Source organism: Juglans microcarpa x Juglans regia, chromosome 6S (genome assembly GCF_004785595.1).
Source record: "Juglans microcarpa x Juglans regia isolate MS1-56 chromosome 6S, Jm3101_v1.0, whole genome shotgun sequence".
In the NCBI taxonomy this organism is placed as follows: Eukaryota; Viridiplantae; Streptophyta; class Magnoliopsida; order Fagales; family Juglandaceae; genus Juglans; species Juglans microcarpa x Juglans regia.
In genome coordinates this window covers 18789476-18810486 of record NC_054605.1, presented here as the reverse complement: position 1 = coordinate 18810486, position 21011 = coordinate 18789476, and the positions used below count along the sequence as shown (strand labels likewise).

At 34.9% G+C, this 21011-nt stretch overlaps 1 protein-coding gene across 6 annotated transcripts; it reads right to left on the bottom strand.

Annotated features, from left to right (window-relative positions):
* Positions 1–3637: 3637 nt before the first annotated feature.
* On the bottom strand, positions 3638–20798 carry LOC121237514 (DNA-directed RNA polymerase IV subunit 1). 6 transcript variants are annotated; one of them, XM_041134266.1, is made up of 20 exons: positions 20529–20798; positions 18339–18458; positions 17911–18026; positions 15950–16070; positions 15723–15847; positions 14406–14459; positions 14097–14321; positions 13549–13704; positions 13335–13430; positions 11297–13234; positions 10125–10294; positions 9948–10014; positions 9741–9859; positions 9240–9385; positions 8680–8939; positions 8346–8519; positions 8075–8212; positions 7281–7546; positions 5592–5712; positions 3638–4436 (listed from the first exon to the last, which is right to left on the bottom strand). In XM_041134266.1, exons 3-20 carry the CDS (start codon positions 17995–17997, stop codon positions 4266–4268), a joined length of 4434 nt encoding a protein of 1477 aa, XP_040990200.1. In that variant the 5' UTR covers positions 17998–18026; positions 18339–18458; positions 20529–20798; the 3' UTR covers positions 3638–4265. The 6 variants fall into 6 exon arrangements, with proteins under 6 accessions (XP_040990200.1, XP_040990197.1, XP_040990199.1 ...); XM_041134263.1 differs by having other exon boundaries at positions 18345–18458; XM_041134265.1 differs by lacking the exon at positions 20529–20798 and adding an exon at positions 20206–20513 and having other exon boundaries at positions 18345–18458.
* Positions 20799–21011: the final 213 nt, after the last annotated feature.

Genomic DNA, 21011 nt, shown 5'->3' with positions numbered 1-21011 from the left:
TTTTGTACCATATGATTACGTGAAAGGGTTTAATTATTAGCTAACCTGGACATACTTTTTTTATTGTCATTTACAATTTTATTTATTTTTAAATAATAAATATAATATTTAAAAATATTTAAAGTGTTTTTATCGATAATTATATTAGAGATGATCAATGAGGAATAATTAAAATTATTCTAATTATGTGAAGATTTTAAGTATTTTAAAGATTAATAGTGTAGAGAATATCAGAATACACCATTCACATCATTAATATACAAAATTAAAAAAAAAAAACTTCTATTTTAAAATTTTCGTACAAGCTAACTCTTATCTTATCCACGACTTTATTTTAATAAAAATTACACATATAATTTTTTTTACAATCTTTTATATAATTATGTTTTAAATGAATAGTATTTTGGTAAATTAATTTATAAAATTAACATGAAATATTATCATTTTAAAACATGATTATAAAAATAAAAATAATTCTGTGTGTATCATTCTTTTGTTTAATTATCAATTTTTTAAAATATTCTTATACGTATTTTTTTTTAGATACCTAATAAATAATTTAGCTTAATTTTATAAGAGAAAACTCACCAACCAAGTATAGGTACAAGAGAAATGCTTGGGTCCATTTTGGGTACGAACATTTCTACGGAGACGTTTTTTTATTTAGTAATTATGTAAATATTTTTTAATAATATTGTAAATATTTTTAAAAATATTTAAAAATATAAAAAAAATGTATGAAAATAAATTAAAAAAATAATAAAGGCATTTACTCTAAGTACAGTTGCTAGAGGGTAGAGTGTAATGATTTGATTGTCCCTTCACAAGAGAGACAGGGGAAAAAAAAAAAAAAAACAGAAAAAGTAGAATCTCGTTCCCAAAAAGACCCTATGATAACTATTATCTGGAAAGAATACCCGACAGAAAACTAGAAAAGGGCACTTGGGGTAGGGCCATTGTTGTAATTATGTCGCTCTTATTATATGTGTCGCCCGCCACAAACTCGTGATGTACTCTTTCGGAAGTGCCAAAGTGGGATTTGGTAACCTTCAAATTATTTCTTCCTTTTATGACCCCACCACCTTTTAACAAGAAAAAGGCGTATCAAAGAACAAGAGCTGTGATTCACTCATAATTTTTAATATAATTATGATGTAAAAAAAAATTAATATAATTATATTTTAAATTCAAAATATTTTTATAAAATAATATTATTTTTATAAGTTATTTTAAACTACATAAATAGTTTTATGTATGCGTAAAGTCTCCTAAATGTCTTTTTCTTAATTGTTATAACCATAAAAAAAATTTACAAAAACAAATCAGTGCGATTTTATATTAATTTATCACCATCACATCAAATTATATTAATTTATAAATTTAATTTTATATCATATCACATCAAAGTTTTTTTTTTAATGCATGTCTCGGAAATGTGCGTCGTTAACTTTATAATGAAAAGAAGATTATAAAAAAAATGCCTCCAGATCAGATCTTAATCATGAAATCTAATCTTTGGATTCGCGTCCGAATATTTCAAGTGCGCAGCACACATCCGTAGAACATTCCCATGTGATACGTTCCATAAAAAAAAAAAACACACACTAATCACGAACGCATGCTACGTGGGATATTTACATTATATTTCATTTATAAAATATATGTATATATAATGTTCAATCCATGTGACATTATTCGTTGCGAAATGAATCTATGTGGACATGTGTTTACAAATATATATGATAATATCGTAGTAGGAAAATATTTTACTCTTTTATAAAAATAAACTTATAAATTGATGTAATTTAATTAATACGTTAGATTGTATAGTTATTTTTATTATAAAATAAATTTAATATATTATACAAAATCATGATAGGATCCACTTTTTAGAATTTGTTTATATGATTTCTCCAACCCAAAACCATAAATGTGCACACTTCTATGCATTTGTTTTGTATGAAACCATCAGGCCAAAACCTGATCATTTCCCTGATGAACTACAAGGCTTTAAAATAGCTGCCAATTTGCAATCCGACGACATGTACCTTCAAAGTAATTTAAAGGAAGCCAAAAGTACTGTTTGGTACTTAATTACAGACCCATAAAAAGGATTATTTTTACAGTCATTCACTGTCTCCGGCCAACCGGTTGGTGCAGCTTTACAGCAAAATCATCATTGTCCTAATAACGACGACATGATCATTCTTCAATCATGGTGTGCTTATTAGTAATAAATAAATACAAGTGATGATAATTAATTCAGTATAATAGTAACAAAACTAACATAAATTATTAGAATAGGAGATTAAAAAGAATGTTTAAATTATGTTAGAAAAGGGAATGCCAATTAATTGGATATAAATGGTGGGTGGAATGGACCCATCAAATTATATCAGATTTGATCTTATTGGCTAAGGACAAATTAAGGGTACAGAAATTTGTTTTCATAATGTAGACTTTGTTGACTATAATTAGGAGCAAAAAGATGTCAAAATCAAAATAAAGAAAACAAACTTCATATAATCCATTAGAAATATTCGATTTAAAATTTACGAGATAGTTTTAAATAATAAGATAACGGTATTACGTCAAAGGGCTATATGATTGGTAAATTTCAGATAGTCAAGTAGCATTATTCATTCAAAAGAGAAGTTTGATGAGAAAGAAAGAAGAAGGTGGCTCGCTCACTGGCTGTGTATTGCCATTTCTTCAGCACAGGTCTAATAGGGTTGCTAGAGAAGTAATTCACAAGAAAACAAAATCTCATGGCTTGCTAATCAATAATACAGATCCAATAAAGAAGAAAGCACGCTTTTGCTTTCTGACTTCTGAGCCAATAAAGAATAAAGCAGCAATTTATTGGCAAATCACATGCAACCCCTGCCAAGACTATAAAAGATATGCATGAGATGCTGAAATTTGTGAACAAAGATACAAAAAGAAGCAATTTCATTAATAACATAGTGTTGAGCTTATTATCTAATATGGACTACAGCAGCAACGTGCTGCTGTAGCCTTTGAACCTAACACCGCCATTTAGACCCTAAATAAGCTTGGTGGGTTTGGTGATAGCGACAGATGTAGGCTTGTTCATTGACTGTACAGCCAACAATAATGTCTTATTCGGTCAGCATATGCAATATATTCTCCATTGTCATTATGGTAATAAAAACAAAGACATTGCAGATATGCAGTCTCTGGACCATCAAAGTGTTTAAGAAAGTTATTCGGATCGAGAGAGCCACTTACTTCATTTTATTTTATTATTATTTTTTTAAATATATACAAAATATAATAAATAATTTAAAATTTTTAAATTTTAAACAAAAATTATATTCTAACAATATTTTATTTAACTTTAAACTCTCGTATCAACTCAACTCAATTCATTGTCCAAATCTCCCATACACGATACACCAAACTAGCTTAGAATTTACTAACTTTAAGAACTCGTTTAGATATTAAGAATATTTCAGAATGTCTTTAAATAATAATAAAATAATTTATGAATAATAATGAACCATTTGTTAATAGTAATGAATAGTTTGTAAATAATAAGGAAATAATTTGAGAATATTTGAGAATGAATAGTTTCACAAAGCCAGACTTGCAAAACAACCAGAGCACCATATCTGCTAAAATGTCAAGATTTTTTCTGGAGAATTTCTGTAAATATGTATCTCTCCATATTACATATAGAAACATCCCAATATTGGTATTGATCCTTACAAGCTTCTCGTTGCTGCTTCCACTAGATCTTGTTTGCCTGATGATTGAAGGCAAACAAAGTTATAGTAGAAGCAGCAAAAAGAAGCATGGGTAAGGGACTGCCTATATTTGAGAGAGAGAGAGAGAGAGCAGCTTGTCTTGAAAATGAAGAGACAAAATAATTGTTAACTAAAAAAAAAAAAAAAAAATTAAAACTGCTCTAGTAGCTCTCTTGTTGTGCACAATATTCTGCTTGCCCTGGAAATGAACAGCTTGAAAAGGCACGAAAGCTCCAAAACTATTATTCTGGGATGGTCCACCATCGTTAGAGGAGCAAATATATATGTTTTAGACTGCTGAATAGGTCTGCTGCCAAAGACCCAGCATTTCTTGGAATTGCCTAGGATAAAAAGGCAGGCTTCAGGTGATCAAGCTCGTTGCAAGGGAAGTCAAAATGCCTGCATCTTTGGCTGTGATGTGAAGAACCCGAGCATAATGATGGTCGCTTTACACGTTTTGACTTCAGAAATATGTACATGCATATATGGGTGGGCTTAGACATTACTGTGTTGTAACCATTTTGATTTGTAGGTTTTTGCCCTTCGAGGATCAATCATCTCAAGAGCACCAAGAACACACTTGTGGTAAGAAAAATCTTCAACTGTCCCATCCATTCGTACCAATTCAAAGCAACGTGTATTCTGGTACTTGGGGTGGGAACTAACCTGTAAAAGATTGGGGAAAAAGCCATCATGAAACTCAATGAAAATAGCCAACAGAATCAAATAAAATGTCATGGATATTTACGGTGGTGACCATTTCATTAGCAAGGAGTTTGAGCGCAAATTCCCATCTGTTCAAACTTAACTGACTTGCAGCTGAGAAGAAGCATACCTAAGCATCCATTCATTTCAATATAAACTAGTCTAGCAGGAAATTAAGGTTTTGAGTATGCATACACCTCAAATGCAACAGTACAGAGAGATTTTGCATTGTGACACCAAATAAAACTTTGCTACGCATGGATAAATTGGATTCTTTCTCAGCGTGTTAGTTGATCTTGCTAATGTAGCTCTTGGGATATGTGCTTGTAACATTCAAAACACTTCTAAACAAAATGAGGACACTTTTGGATACAATATGACATGAATAATAATTAAGAAATGTCACCTCAACAGTATTGCAATCTATCTCCTACCTACATAAAAGCTGAAACAATATCTTCACAAAAGAATGAGCCACGTCATCAACCATTTTCATAGATTTTATTACCTATTCATTCTTTTATATCAGAAAGGTTATTCATTCTTCTGTATCAGAAACCTTTCAGTTTCTCAACTTTTCCCCCTCCTCTTGCTGGAAAAAACCTTCTCTCCTCTGATATAAACTCTTCAGTTTATCAACCTTTACTCTCATTTTCAGATAATTGAAAAAAAAATAACCATTCAGTTTCCACCTTAGGTGCTTGACTAAATAGTACTAGCAATTTAGTAATTCCGGCCTGCGCATCGTTTATGACTAGTATATACTAAAAATATGTTTTTACAACTAAAACCCGTGGAAAAAACCTTTTCTTGTAATAATTTCCAACAATGAGAACTTTGAAACTAATATTACCAAACTTTCTTGTTTATACATAAAATAATTAAAACGGAAAAGTTGATAAGCAAAAGAAGAAATCTTAAATATTTATCTATAATTTTTTTTTTCATAGACATATGAATGAGAAAGAACACTTGGGAAAATATATTTAAGGCACCCACATGGGAAAGGACATTTGGCAAGAAAAGATGCCAAGCAGTTGCAGAGAAAGCAGAACTTCATCAAAGGTATGACCAACAATTTTTTTTTAATTTTTTTTACCACATCATTTTATATACCTTTATGTCCTTTATGTCCTGAGCTCCACTTCCAATCTTTTCGTCCCTTCGAGGATGAAAATATAGAGCCATCATCAAAGTTGACTTGTCCTTTTCATCTAACCTGTGATTAATAGGATACCTACAGCCAAACAGGTACAGTTTTTTATACAAGAAACTCCCACCCTTTTGAATTAGGAAAGAGAATCATATAACTATACAGAACTTAAAATCACAAGGACAAGGAGCTCGAAGAAAGGGGGGGTAAACGTTGCAGTTGTTCACAGAAGTATCATAATAACGCAGATGGTAACGTGTCAAAAATAACATGATTCAAAGTTATTATCACGCTTGCACATGCACGCGAGCAAATCTGCACACACATGAGAGCATACCAAAATGTTCCTATAGAGAACTTCCGAACACCGTTTCTGATAATTCACCAATTTCTAAAGATGATCAGTAATTCCTGGGAGTACACGTGTAGTAAGATCTGAACCCATGAGTTCATCTTCCACCTTGTTCTTGGGTGAGAAGTTTCCTTGATTTATGAGTTATGAGTGAAGTGAGTACTTATCACTCACCAAATTGTGTAAGAAAAAAAGTTATGGGTGTTTGCACTTACCCAATCTTTTTATAAGAAGATGATCATCATATGTGATTCCCTCATGCTACCATTCTGTTAAAATGACAGGGCTACAAAGAGTTGCTTGTGTTAAGCAAATGCTTTTGAGTTAATGCTTGATCATTTGGACCTTTCAATTCATAGATGTGGATCTCATCTGCTTCTGAAGCTGGAATGCCTAACCCATGAGCTTACCTTCCACCTCATTCTGCCAAGGTGACATATCTTCTGAGCTAAAACTCATTGGTCTACCTCAAAGGTAATAAAAAATAAAATAAAATATAAAAGAAAAAAAAAAGTGCTATGGTTATGCATTTTGCTGAGTTTTAAAGTACACCCTAGGAATGCCAGTGACTATAATCTATATTTAAAAGTCATTTACATGAAATAAAATATTCTTTTTACTAAAAGTAATCTTCAATACATGTGCCTTACAAGGTGATGCCATAAACGCTGAAAGACACAAAATTCAATGTCTTGTTTAGAGTCCCGTAGAGCTAGTAAACAATGGACAATGATCAGTGAAAGAGTTGATGAACTCGCATAAAATTAAGGAGAAGCCACTTAGTGTAGCATGACTGTAACGCCCCAATGGAAGGCCCAAGCCACATGGCCTATACTCCAAAAGAACTAATCAATAATACAACTGGAACCCCATTGGAATTTTATAAAGAGCAAGAACTTCTTCTTCACAAGCAATGAGGGATCTCATGCACCACCTATCCTCACTTATTATATGGGGTATCACAATCTCCCTCCTTAAATTCCCAACATCCTTTTCAAGCCCGTCCATTGTAGGTGGCACAGCTCAAGTCCCACATTTCTAGTTGGGATAGACTCTGATACCATTTGTAACGCCTCAATGGAAGGCCCAAGCCACATGGCCTATACTCCAAAAAGACTAGTCAATAATATAATTGGAGTCTCATTAGAACCTTATAAAGAGCAAGAGCTTATCTTTCTCAAGCAATGTGGGATCTCATACACTACCTACCCTCACTTATCATATGGGGTATCACAATTACTGAATGCAATGCAACAAACAAAGCTAAAACAGAGGAGAATCACTGGAGATCTTAACTTACTTGTGCAATATACCCTTCAACACAAGGGATAGCTTATGAACATCATTTGATGTCAAAACGCTTCTTAAGAGTGATTTCGATATGCTTTCCATCTTTTTAAGTTCTTTCGGTGCAAGACCTCCGTACTTGTAGACAAACTGAGTGCCACATTTGGCAGATATACTGTGGTGTACAACAGGCGTTTTGGTCTTTACATTCTGCTCATCAGAAATAATTTGGCTACCCAGCAGGTTATAAACATCCTCAGGCTGTGCAAGCTCATACCCCTGATTAATAACAATGGGATTGAAATAATTAGATCTTTGAAAGACAAAAAAACCCATGTATTAGGCAAAAAATCCACATCCTCTCTTCTCCAGGAAAGTCCAAAGCCCAGAGAGAGAGAGAGAGAGAGAAATATAAAAATTCATAAAAATATTCAAAAGAGAATGATAATGCTATAAGCCGGAAAACCAATAAATTTTAAAGACCACAATAAATCAAAAAAAGAAAAGAAAAGAAAAAGAAAGATAAACTTTTTATCCGCACAATAAATACATATGTTAAACATTTGCTGCATTTGGACTGGACCTTCCAAATTCAAAATTTTTGTATTTTGGGGAGACGCCATTCTTGACTGATTCTAATACCATAATTCATGCCTCAAAATTCCTCTGTTTCTGAACTGAAATCAAAGAATGCATTGTAGGGAGACACCATCCATATACAAGTTTTAGAATGAGCTATTTTATTAAAACCCTTCACTTAGGAAGCTCCTGGATAGACTTGATCAGCAAGAACAATATACTATGTACCTTCCCAGAATACATAATATCAAAGTGGCTGCCAGTCCCTGTAGAAGGAACCTTTCCCCACGCCAATGCATCAATATGACCTTTAAGATCATCCACAATGCCAGCCTTAGCAGCTTTAATAAAGCATGCACTAGGGTTCTGCACAAATAACAGAATATAACTATGAATTATTTTGTTATACACAATTATCTTTAATTCAAAAAATAATGCAATGCCTAAATGAAGTGTTTTCTTCTTCTCAAAATAAAGAAAAACATATATAAAAACTAACAGAGAAGCAAGACTGCATAAAGGGCGACGAGACTAATGCGTGTTCTCTTTGCTGTGCAATGCCTTTTGCATTCAAGCCAACAAACTCTCCAGTGGCTGATAGGCTATCAGCAACAAGAAGCAAATGCTGAGGAAGAACAGACTTGCCAGTGTCGGATATTGCAGAGTCCAACCTCTGCACATGAAGAGGCATTGCGGTAGTTAAAAATAAGTGACAGGTGAACACCCCCCCCCCCCCCCCCCCCCCTTTTTCTCTTCCTGGGGTTCGCAGGAACCCCCATTTAAAAAAAAAAAAAAAAAAAAAAAAAGAAAAAAAGAGAGTTGAGAGAACACACATTGAGAAAATATTTCCATCCGGCATCTATTCCATAGGCCAAACAAAAATCATGAACGCTATCTGGATGACTGCGTGACCAGTCGATCATATCCATTATTTGTAGACAGTCATTCTTTAGTAAACTCCAGAGATCTGTCGTCTGAGAGTCTCCTGACATAGCAACCCTCAAGTATAGTTCACCAGATGAACCGTGCTGACATCTTGGTACTTTGGACCAATCATTCCATAAAATATTTACCTTCTTGATCTCTGGGTAACCTAAAGAACATTTCCGAAATTCAGAAATAAGAACAAATATAATTAAACTAAGCATGAATGACACATTCAGCAAAGAATTTTTTTTTTTTTTACAAGTAATAAGAGATTTATTCCCAAGGATAGGCATAAGCCCAAGTACACAGGATGTATACAAAGGAAATACCTGCTACTTTCTAATACCAAAAGGAAATCTAAAACATGAGCCTAAGTACAAAGAATAAATGAATCAAATATACGTAGTTTAATCTATAGAAATAGAAACATTGAAGCTGGATTGAAGAGATGCTATCCACTACCAACCTTTAATAACTGTTCCGAGAAGGAAAGGTATGACCAAGTCTCGAACTGTATCCAATGGTAAAGAAGAATTCCTGGAAACTTCAGCTATTGTGACATTGATGCAAAATATATCATCTTCTTCCCGTGCGTCATTTACAGAACAGTCTCTGCCAATTAGTTACCAAGTCAAAAAGAAAAGTAGACCTCAAAGCTTCAGCAGTGCAATGTTGCCTCGCATGTGCCCAATAAATCACAAATCAGTTTTTTATGAGTAATAAATCATGCATGTCAAACATGCTAAAACTAGCTTATATGGCCCCCCAAATGTAGACATAAATTTCAACCAATTATCAAGTCTATGAGATGTGGCAAATTCTAATTTGTTGTATAAAAAACTATTCCTGCTTCATACTAAAAAAATATGTGAAAACACGAGGAACAATAAGAATCCACAAATATACAAATATATCCCCAACGATTAACTATAACTAATCTTTTCAATTACACAAAGAAAGCACTTACTTGCTTCTTATTTGCATGTTGGGAAGCTTGAATTTTGATTCTGTCCTGAAGTAGTCATACCTCTTCTGAAGAGAATTGATGATTGAATGCACTTGTAATCCTCGCATCCTCGCAATTTCCTGGAAGGACACAATAAATCCTCATCTCCTCACAATTTCCGGAACTCGCACAAATATAGAAAAGATTTGAATTTTCAAATTGTAATACCTTGCATATATGAAAATGGCAAACCCAAGGACTGAAAGACATCTTGCTACAAGTCTGTGGGGAAAAGCTAATATCCACAGGACACATCAATTTATATCAAATTTAAAAAATGAAGTTATTGTTAAAATAAAACAGGAAACAGGAGTTAAAGCTAAAAAGAGAGAAATGGAAACTAACATTATCATGACAGTAGATACAATTTCTGAAAATATTAATCTCTCCAAATGATTCTTGATTTCTAAGGCTCCATACTCAAAACCATGCCGCTGTCTCCCAAGTTTCTCAGACAAATATATTGACATAGTTTTGTTAGCACTACGTTTTCTGGTCCCAGACTCCAGTACTTTCTGCATAATTAAACCAGAATACAATGGTTTTGTCAAGAAGTCTCAGAATGAGACAACATTAATTGAATTTAAACAACTAAAACATCACTAGGTATTCTTTGAGGATTCAATCACCCCATATGGGCTACCAAGGAACCAATGTAATGGATGTTCACGGATACGTAGTGCCCTACTTCAACACAAAATAAGTAAAAAACAATCCACAAGACCACAAACTACAGAGACCAGTGACCAAGTTATGTAGGATTTGTTTGACCTATTTTTTACAGGATTTTTGTAAGTACTTTTGAAAAGGATTATAAATAGTTGCTGCAAATCGATGGAATTACTTAATTACATTAAGGGACTTGGGTTATCCATGAAATGGTATAAAGTCGTGGGGTTCCTTTTTTCTGTAGGCAGTGGTCTATATTTTATTTTCATTTACCTCTTGAAATTTGATGGAATCTTCCATTAAGTGAGTTTCCCCAGCAGAAAAATCATCTTGGACCATGGACCACTCAATTATATTAGAATAAGACCCTTTTTCTGAGCCCTTACCCATGAATTTATTCTAACAATACTTTATTCAACTTTTTAATTTTAATCTCAATGCATCTCATCTCATCTCATCTCATTTACGAAAACAAACGAGCGGTAAATTGTTTTAAATGGCTTGTACTTACAGAGCAATAGGCCAAGGGACTTCCAAAGAACTTGTAGCTCATTTTCAATTGTGTATATAGGTAATGTGGAACACCTTGCAGGGTGGTCTAACCACAGGAATCATTGAGTGCAAGTAGATGCAGTGAACTGCATGCTAATTGAAGTATAATTTCACAGTATTTATTTAACGTGTTTCTGCCCATATTCAACTTCGGCAATTGACTGACACATTTGGACAATGCTATTGCAGCTTCCCTAAAATATTTTCATAGAACAATATGACAGAAACCATACTTGAACTGTTGCACAAGGGTGGGGGGGGGGGGGGGGGAAGAGAGAGAGAGAGAGAGAGAGAACCTTCAGATTTAGCAATGGAGAAGTTTCAAGTACACTAATCGGTTGGTCCAAAGCACTGTATGCAGCTTCTGAAATGGCAGAAGCAGACAATGAACCGACAGGCTGGCCACCTATCCCATAATGAGCATCAACACTCTCACCAAATAAGTCATCGATGCTGATAGTTGGAGTAGATGCATCCTTATTATGATTATAATAGAACTGAATAAGCTGATTCCCATATGCGTTTCGCACTGTTCCATCGTATGCTGTGTACACATCACGCATTAAGAACATAAGCCTACGGTTCAACGTCCCAGGGAGGTCTGCATTGTCACTGAAAGAACTATCTCGACTAGTGACTGAATGAACAAAACATTCTAAAGGATTCAAGCCCGTCAGAAAGGAATTTTCAACTACAGCATACGGAATGTAAGTCCGAGCATGTTCAGGATTATCATCAGCTTTCTGGACAGAACCATATACCTTTTGGTTATTCCAAGCAGCACATGAGAGCTGGTGGGGGATTCTAAATGATAGAGGAACCAGAGAATGTTGCAAGCCAAGACACATGCTATGCTGAACCAATTTCAGCAAATTACCCTTGCTTCCAGCCTTAAACATAGACATAAATGAGTTGTCCTTGCTTGCATATTTGTAGACTAAGTTTTGTATATCCCGAAAGACTTGCTTGAAAGCATCAACAGAAGCTTGACTGAGTGCAGACGATTTTTGCTTCTCATAACACAAACGTTCCACGTCTAGAACCACAGCATTCTCTTCACCACCTTCGACAAGAAAATACCGACAAGAATCCACCATCAACTGTTTGAAATTACATGTCTGCTCTGCTTCTTGTAAACCACAAAAGATCTCATCCATCATGTTTTTCCGGGAGGATGAGTTAGAGGAGAGGTATAAGTCTGAAAGTGAAATACTCAAACCACGCATTGATAACCACTCACAAAGAACTTCCTGAGCAGCATACAAGAAGTCAAGTACCTTACCCTGACAATGTTTGATAAGACTTTGAAAAAGGTTGCTATTGTTGTCACGCAGCCAAAAAGATCCTTCAGAAGATAAAAGCTCTCCATTACTAACATAAACGCCATTTGAAGGAAAATCATATTCAAAACCTGGAGGCAGTAGCATGCCGAATAATTGCTTGCCAGTCCAAATAAAACTACTTAGTGAGGGAGCTTTGACAATAGCAGGTGGTGGAATTTGATGCGGACAGAACATTTGCAGCTGCTGCATTTGGAAGAGGTTCAAGAGGATCCCATCCTCCATGACCAAATGGGCAGCAGTTAAACTATCTTGACTAAGCGAAAGAAGATTCCTACCATTCTGCCCATTAATTAATTGCCTATCTAACGCAACAAGCTCACTAAGTTCAACCCTGGCATCAATAGATTGAGGAATATAGCCATGAAGGCAATCACCATCAAAATCCCCACGAAAAGGAGAACAGCAAAGTGGGTTGATTGAAAGCACTGAAGCTACAGGTAGAACTTTAACAGATAAAGCAATAAGGGAGTGTTGATGTATCGATGGAGGCCGGTTTATTAACAAAATATCCCCATCATTAAGAGGCCTGTATATAGTGTCCCCAATTTGAAGTTCGGCAATGCGACGCACGCGAACTAGACTACCTTTTCTACGCACATAAACCTCTCCCTTTTCAATGAAACACAGTCTACAGCAATCACTCAACTTATCAAAGTTCCACCTGTTCAAACTCTCAGAAATTTGCAATCTCTCCGCAATATGGCAGGGTATACCAATTTCACTGAGCTTAATGTGTGGATCACCAACCACCACCATTCGGAAACAGTGATCATTTCGCTTCCCAAGAACAACATCTTTTATCCATCTCAACCCAGAGGAGATGGAAGGATCTGCACCTTTTTTTTGCTGGACAGAAACCAAAAATTTATCTGGTAACTTCTCCGAGCTTAACTGCATGTTAAAAGTACAGAAATTAAAACAAGAAAGACAATCAAGAGGTTCACACACGTCTGATTAAAACACTACAGGAAATCAAAGAAGGGCAGCTTGCCTTTGAAATTTTTAGGCAGTCCAGAACACGAGAACCCAACTCATTAGCTATCCCTCTAAAGTCAACCAGTTTCTTGTAGGCCCTGGTTCGGTCATCCTACAATGCTTAATTAGTAGAATCAGCACATGAGATGAAAACCAGAAATCGTACAAGATTATATGCAATTTGTAACCCGCATTAAAACAAGGAGAGCAGTGAATGAGAGAATTCTTACAAAGACCAGTCGCTGTCCATTAGAAAATGCATGTGTAACTTCAGTAACACGATGACAGTTTGGCGTCACAGGAAAGCAGTTGAGAAAAAGAGATTCTGTCCTCAAAACAAACTTTTTTATGAGCTTAGGATCAACATCATTCAATAAATAACGGACCTGAAAACCAAAAATAAGGCATCATAAGAGAGGGGAACATCATAGACCAATCAAATCAGCATAAGAATAAGAGTATGCCTAGTTGTAACAACCATAGGAAAAAAAAAAATCAAACAGTTCTGAATACAAAATCACTGAAACTTATCAAAAAAAAAAAAAAAAATTTACTTATCAAAAAAAAGAAAATCACTGAAAACAAAATTTGCCTGATTGAAGATAATCTACGAAATAACTTAATATTAGAGAAGATGCCTCTGTGTCTTTGTGTGCATGATAGGGTGTCATAGTTTGATCAATGATCAAGAAATGACAATGTTTTCCATACTAGTAAAATATATATATATATATATATATATATATATATATATATATAACAGGGAAAGCCATGTTACCTGTGCATGTGATAGAACCCTCCTGTTTGGTTTCAAACAATTTTCTTCTTGCTGTTCATCTTTTGGAATAAAATCCCAAAAGTCAGCAGACAAACCCCTGAAACTTTTCTTCTGAACCTTATTTTTCAACTTTTCATTTATCTCTACTATAATCGCACAATTTCTGAACACTTCTGTAGAGGAAACCTTAAATTTCACCGTTGGATACCATTCTACTGAATTTCCCTGTTTATTATAGAAGCATGATTTCAAAACCAGAAAGGCCCAAAAAAGAAGAAGACATAAAAACACGGTAAACTTGAAACTCACAGCACAATATTTGCAACTCTTAGACTGACGATGGCTACGAACTGAATCCCCATCCTGCCACATACATCAAGAGGAGACATAAAACACCATTAACAACAAGCAGAAAACTAGGAAACATGCATTTAGCATAAAATTAAAGTAGCCGAAATTACTATCCAACAGGAAGAGGTATGTGTAATTGATAACTGGATAATAAGAATTTATCGTATAAAACAGATCTACAAAGAATAGAGCAATTTTAGACGGTGAAGATCATACATTAGATTAGAACCTTTAATGAGCTCACCCAAAACAAGTTAAAGCATGCTCCTGAATGGTGAGCGGATGAAAACATGGAGGTTCAAACACTTTGTAATGACCCAAGGGAACAGATCTAGGCTCATACTCCAAATGGACAAGTCAAGATTACAATTTGAGCTCCTTCAAATCAATATGAAGGCCATGAAATTCTCTCTACCAGACAATGTAAGATCTCATCCACCACATCTATTAGATGTGGGTTGTTAAAATCTCTCCACTTTAGACAATTTCCTTGTGGTGTGGCTCAAGATGTTGCAAAACTCAAATCCCACACTTCTAGTTGAGATTAGCTCCAGTGCCATTTTTTTTTTTTTTATAAGTTAGCTCTAGTGCCATTTAAGACAACCCAAGAAAAGTTCAAGCCACATATAGGTTTATACTACTAGGTAAGGTTACAATTACAGCTCCTTGGGGTCATTATCAAGGATTCAAAGGTATAAACCTCTCCCACTCAGGCAATTTGGGGTCTTATATACTACCCTCCCATGGATGCAGGTTGTTATGTATTTTCTCTCCATCAGATTCTTGTAACCTCTTCAGTTTAGATTGTATGTTGCCAGGGGACCTTTTGAATATTTTTTATGTACTTGCATTGCAAACGTTTTTTTATAGCAACATCTTATTTGGGGGAAAAAGGGTTCTTTTTTAAACAATTTCTTTATCAAAATAAAAATGGAGATGCAGTTTGCACAAAAGGTCAAAACTATATTGAACACAAGTCTTCTGTAAAAGAAGCTCTCATGTTGACATCAACAATGGAACAGCTACTATTAACCCAACCAAAAAACATCTAGGAAGTTTAAGAAATGACTTCAGATACATAAGAAATTAATCGCAAAAGTATCAATTACAAATGATTAATGGGTCATCCACACTGATAAAAAAATTTGCAAACATAACCCATTACATGCCCTATGACATAAATACTTCTAGCAGTTTCCGGAATACAGTAAAAACTTTGAATGGGACAACAATATAACAATGCTACTTTTAAGCATAAGGCGTGAAGTACCTGACCTTGACCTTTAGTTCTTGCCGTACAGATTTACATCCCGGGCAAATTTTGTTCAAAATCTTTGCAACTTCCGATAAAAAATAAGGATGGAGTATGGTGAAAGGAAACTTGATAACCCCAAAATGACCTTAACAAAACAATTATAGTAATAATTCAGTACAATTTCCATGAAAAGAGCATAGAAGAGGGACTCATTGTCACATAAGTTAATATCAAATGTCTACTATACCTTCACAGTATTTTAAATCTCTGGCACCACATGTGGAGCATTGAGAAGATGGATTTGGAAGTCCCAACTTAGGATCAGTGACCTCACTAACTGCATCAATTGATATAACAGATACCTTCTCCTGTTACAATACGACAATGCTTTAAAGGCCCTTTGATCAAGAAAAAGATATCTCAGTTCTTTGAAACCATCAAACTAATTTATGCCTGAGAGATAATCCACTTGACCAAACAGTTATTTTTATTCCAGGTTCTAATAGGAGTGACATACTCTCTTAAAAGCATCATTTGTAAATTAAGAAACACGCATAATGAAAAAACAGTCAAAGAAGGAATAGATGAATGAAAATTCAAACTATGATATAAAAGTGAGAAGGGATTGGAGACTACAGGGTAACTTTAGAGGGACGGATAAAATAAACTGACAATAGACAAGGCTGCAAAAGAATATGATTTTTACAGACCCTGAGAATTAGCATCTATAGGTAGAAAAATGACAAAGAAAAAGGATATATTAATAATAATGACATCGCGACAATGATAGCATGGACGCCAACTTAATGTACAATTGGTTTTCTCCTATTTCTTTAAATTTTTTATTTTAAGAAGTAGCGTCCAACATGCATGCAGAAACGTGCACAGATACGGCAGAGAGAGAGAGAGAGAGAGAGAGAGAGCATTATATAGAGCACCTCCCCTGGTAAAAGTGTTTCAATGATTTCTTTTGGAAAGCCTAAAACTACATTAAATGGAGGCAGGACCGACAGACGGAAGTCGATTAGACATAAATAAAGTCATTAAGTATACCAAGGGACAAACAAATTTCAGCATCAATATATTTTTTATAGGTAAATTTCAGAATCAATATATGATCCCATACACACATCAAGTGAAAATTAAAACAAAAAAAAAAATGTTAGAAAGTTAGTGGGGACACCAAGAGAAACAAATGAACTTCATTGTTGTAGCATATAAGACAATGCAGCCACGTCAAGGAATGAGCAAAATAAAAGAGACAGAGCTTCTCCAAAGGGTGAGTAACTTTTCTATACCACCCACATTTAAGAAACAGAATACAGTGTTTTCCATTTTACTTTTGAAAACAAAAATAATAACATGCACTTAATCTCTAGTAAGCTATATTTCTCACCCTTGAAAGTCCATTTTTTTTCTTTTTCCATTACAACCAAATGCACCAAAACAGAAATTTTGTTTCTGTCTATATCAAGTTTGTATAAAGCGACATTGAGCTAACAAAATTCTCTGAAACCTGAACCTGAATCATCTTTGATTCCTGAAGTTCAACCTCATCCCAAGACTAGCTTAAGCCCATATTTTCTTCAAAGAAATGTGGCCTGCATACGTACATTAATTAACCAACCCTACTGCCATCTCTAAGTTAAGATATGTTACCATTTCCAATTTATTAGCATTGGCAGCTACTGGTTCCAAAGGCCTTCAATTTACAAGAATGCACCCAATCTGCAGACTACAAGAATGAACAGCTATTTATAATTAATCAGTTTCTTCAAAATAAAATTACGTGATACCAGAAGGCCTCCGAGTGTTACAATTTGAATTATTTTTTTATTGGCACCAGGTGTCCAAGAACAGTGTCTCGACTAATCCTGGAAGTGCACAAGCCCTTGACAAGAAGTTTTCCGCAAGTGCACCTCGGGTAATTCAAGGGGAAAATCCCTCAGTCCGATGGCCTAGAGATTGTTTGCACCTAGTGGGATTCAAACCTTAAACTTGGAGGGAGCATACCTCCAAGACCAAGGCCTTTACTACTTGAGCCAACCCATAGGGGTAGTTACAATTTGAAATTAAGGACATCAATCAAATAAAAAACAGACAAGCACTAGACACTGCCTAATATAGTGTTGTTCTCCTATATTTGCTCTCTCTTTTTCACCTTCGCACACCATCAAAATATTGAATTAATCATGGAAAAGAACTTACTGTATCCGTCTGAGTTGAAAAACTAAATCTTATGGCGGCGATGTGACCAGATGGCACCTGTTGCTCTTCAGAAAACTCATGGTCCATGGGGCTTGGTATGGAACAAAACAAGCAACCTGTGAAGCAGATCAAAAGTGTTAAAACAAGTATCATGGTATCAAATAAAGTGTAAAAAGTTATCAAATAAAGAAGTATCATGGTATTTATTATGAGTGAAGTGAAGGGCATAACAAGAAACACTATGATGTGTCCTTGACTCAAAATTTTTCTTAGCATGGCACGTCCAAGTACATGTGCCCAAAGTAAAGTAAGCCACTGGCCAAGGAATCTTGGATGGTCAGAAAAATACTTGGAATGAAACTTGGGAATTTGTAAGGCATAGAAAAAAGATTTCAGATATCTATAAGCATAAGAAAGCCACATCCCACCAAAACCTGTATGATATGCTGGCCCAAAGATGTCCGATATCTTAGCTGGTAAAGTCTCTGGTAGGTGGCACTACAAACTTCAAATCTTCCGAAAGGCATAAAACTACCTCTCTGAATTGACTGCTAAAAAGAATTTAGGGTGAATAAATGGAAGAAGTTTTAAGTAAACACAACAAATTTCAAAAGAATCCAAAAAACTAATGAAACTAATGTTAATGGTAAATGATGGAAAACAGGTTAAAAATGATTGCAGAGTTGGACAGTTTTTTGTTCACAAGAAAACTTTATTTTTTTCCTAATTAAGGTCCTCTTCGCCATTTATTGGAATCATTCCAAACCTCCCTAACTTGGATGTGAATCACACAACTCAGGTCTCTTGTCACCAAAGCTCAACACGAAGATGCTCAACCATTAAAACACAACATATCGTCTAAGGTTCTCTTCCACCCAAAGTGCATAAATGGTGGGTTGACAGTGGCTAGCATATGCCACAATAAACTAAATATAAAAAAATATAATATGAAGTTTTCAAGCATATGTTTAAAGAAAATCCTTTCGAGTTTTAACTTGTTTGGTTATTTTATCGAGCATGTCATGCACAAAAAACCTTCAACAAAATTTGTTTACAAGTATAAAGCTTCAACATAATTATCGTACCCACGCTCTCGCTCAATTTTTTTTATTAAGTCACTTTCTCCCTCGTTGTTATAAATCAGAACTCCACAAAGTAATATTTGTATCATGCATGCTTCTCCAATGATGTCAAAAACTGAACTTCTATCCTCTTGAAGGAATATAAGCGAATGAATTACTTCAATAAACTATGTCATACATTATCTAGTAAACTCAACCATATAAAATAAAATTTAAAAAATTGCCTCTACATACAAGGAAAAAGTAAAGAGAGAACATATGTCTAACGAGCTATATTAGTTAGCACACCAAGGACCTAAAAAACTACAAGACTCTAAAATAGTAAACTTGTTTTCAGATACGGTGCAGATGTCATGACATGATAGGGTGTAATGCTCCATAAATTCAGGGTGGCAGACTTGAATTAAATGTCCTTTACTAATTTTGCAGCCTATCCCGTATGATCTCTTGACCAAGGTAAAGATAATAATGGAAAGGAGTGGTGATGTCATAGTACAATAGGGCGCAATGTTCCGTGAATCCCGGCTGGAAGAATTGATATAAATGTCCTTAACTAATTTTGTTGTCGCCACTATATGATCTCAGGAACAATGTAAAGATAATAACAGAATAACAGATTATGCCATGCTGGACAATCAAACTCAAGGATTGTGCATAACGTTGAACACGGGCCGAATCAAACGCATACATTCTAATTTAACGAATGATATCAGTGAAAAACCGCAAAGAGTGACTAACCACAACCAACAAACAATATCCATCCCGAATTGATCAGATAATTGCAGACTCCATTAATACGACCCATCAACCATCAATTAGGAAACACAGATAATACCGTATAGCTCAAATATTGAAATGTATAAGAAGAAAATTTGTTAACTCAAGAAAGTACGAATACGCGGGCGCGCACACACATATATATTCTTAGAATACTAATATTAACAACAACGATCACCACCAACCAACAAGCAAACTAGGGCCTTTAATCAATCAAACATAAGCCACCAATATCACTATTTATCAGTTAGCTATAGCAACGGTAGATCGTAAATTCATGAAAGCTAACAGATTTCCGAGTCGCTCTTAAGTTCACAAATCAAACAAAAATACCGATCATAGCTGCAACAACCGATAACGCAACGTAAACTCGTTCCCGGACAAATCTACTGATTGCAGTAATCGAACTGATCAATAACTCAAAAGTTCTACGCACATTGTCCAGTGTTTAATTCTTTAACCCCTCAAAAACCATCATCAACATCACATATGACACCCTTGAACACAAACCCCCAATGCACATTGCAAAAAAAATACTTCCAATTTCACGACCCCTTGTAAACCCGGAAACCATCTCCGCATGCAAACACAAAAGAAAATACCATGATCACCATAAAAAGAAAAAAAAAATACCCCGCATTCAGAAATAGAATAAAGACAAACACTTTCAAACGGAACGTAAACATGCAACACCGATCATTGAAAAACTAAACGAGAATTCAAGGGAAAAGAAAAAAGAAAAAGGGAAACTTTACTCACTTTGTCTCAGAAAGATGTGCCTTTGTAAATGGAGGCTCTCTGTAGACCACCTTCTGTGAAAGAGGCGATAGAGTGCGAGTCCAAAACAGTATCTAATGGTGGGATTGTTCTGACTCGGACCGATATGCAGAGATCTGTAAATATAGATGTAATCGAGGGTAAAAAGGACAGAGACTCGGGGTTCTGTAAGAACAGGCTGCAGATGAGAGTTGGGGGACCTAGAGAGAGGTTTAAGGATTTTAAGAGACGCCGCCGGTAAGTTTCACAACCAAAAGACAAACGCGGCGTCCAAGAAAGGTTTTGATTTGTGTCAGATATATAACCCCCTTTTTTGTTTTTATTTCGATATTGACCTCGATTGCATTGTTGTTAAATTACCATCAGGACAATCAACAGGATTATTGCCTATTGGGTTTGTTTTTAAGGTATTTGATGTATAAAAAATAAAATTTTACTTATAAGTCGGTGTACATTACATGATTG

Coding starts and splice junctions, on each gene's coding strand:
- LOC121237514 (XM_041134266.1), bottom strand. CDS start 17,997: ATGGACCATGAGTTTTCTGAAGAGCAACAGGTGCCATCTGGTCACATC. Junction 9,860..9,947: donor GCCATTTTCATATATGCAAG/GTATTACAATTT, acceptor GTGTCCTTCCAG/GAAATTGCGAGGATGCGAGG. Junction 9,386..9,740: donor AACATGCAAATAAGAAGCAA/GTAAGTGCTTTC, acceptor ACTAATTGGCAG/AGACTGTTCTGTAAATGACG.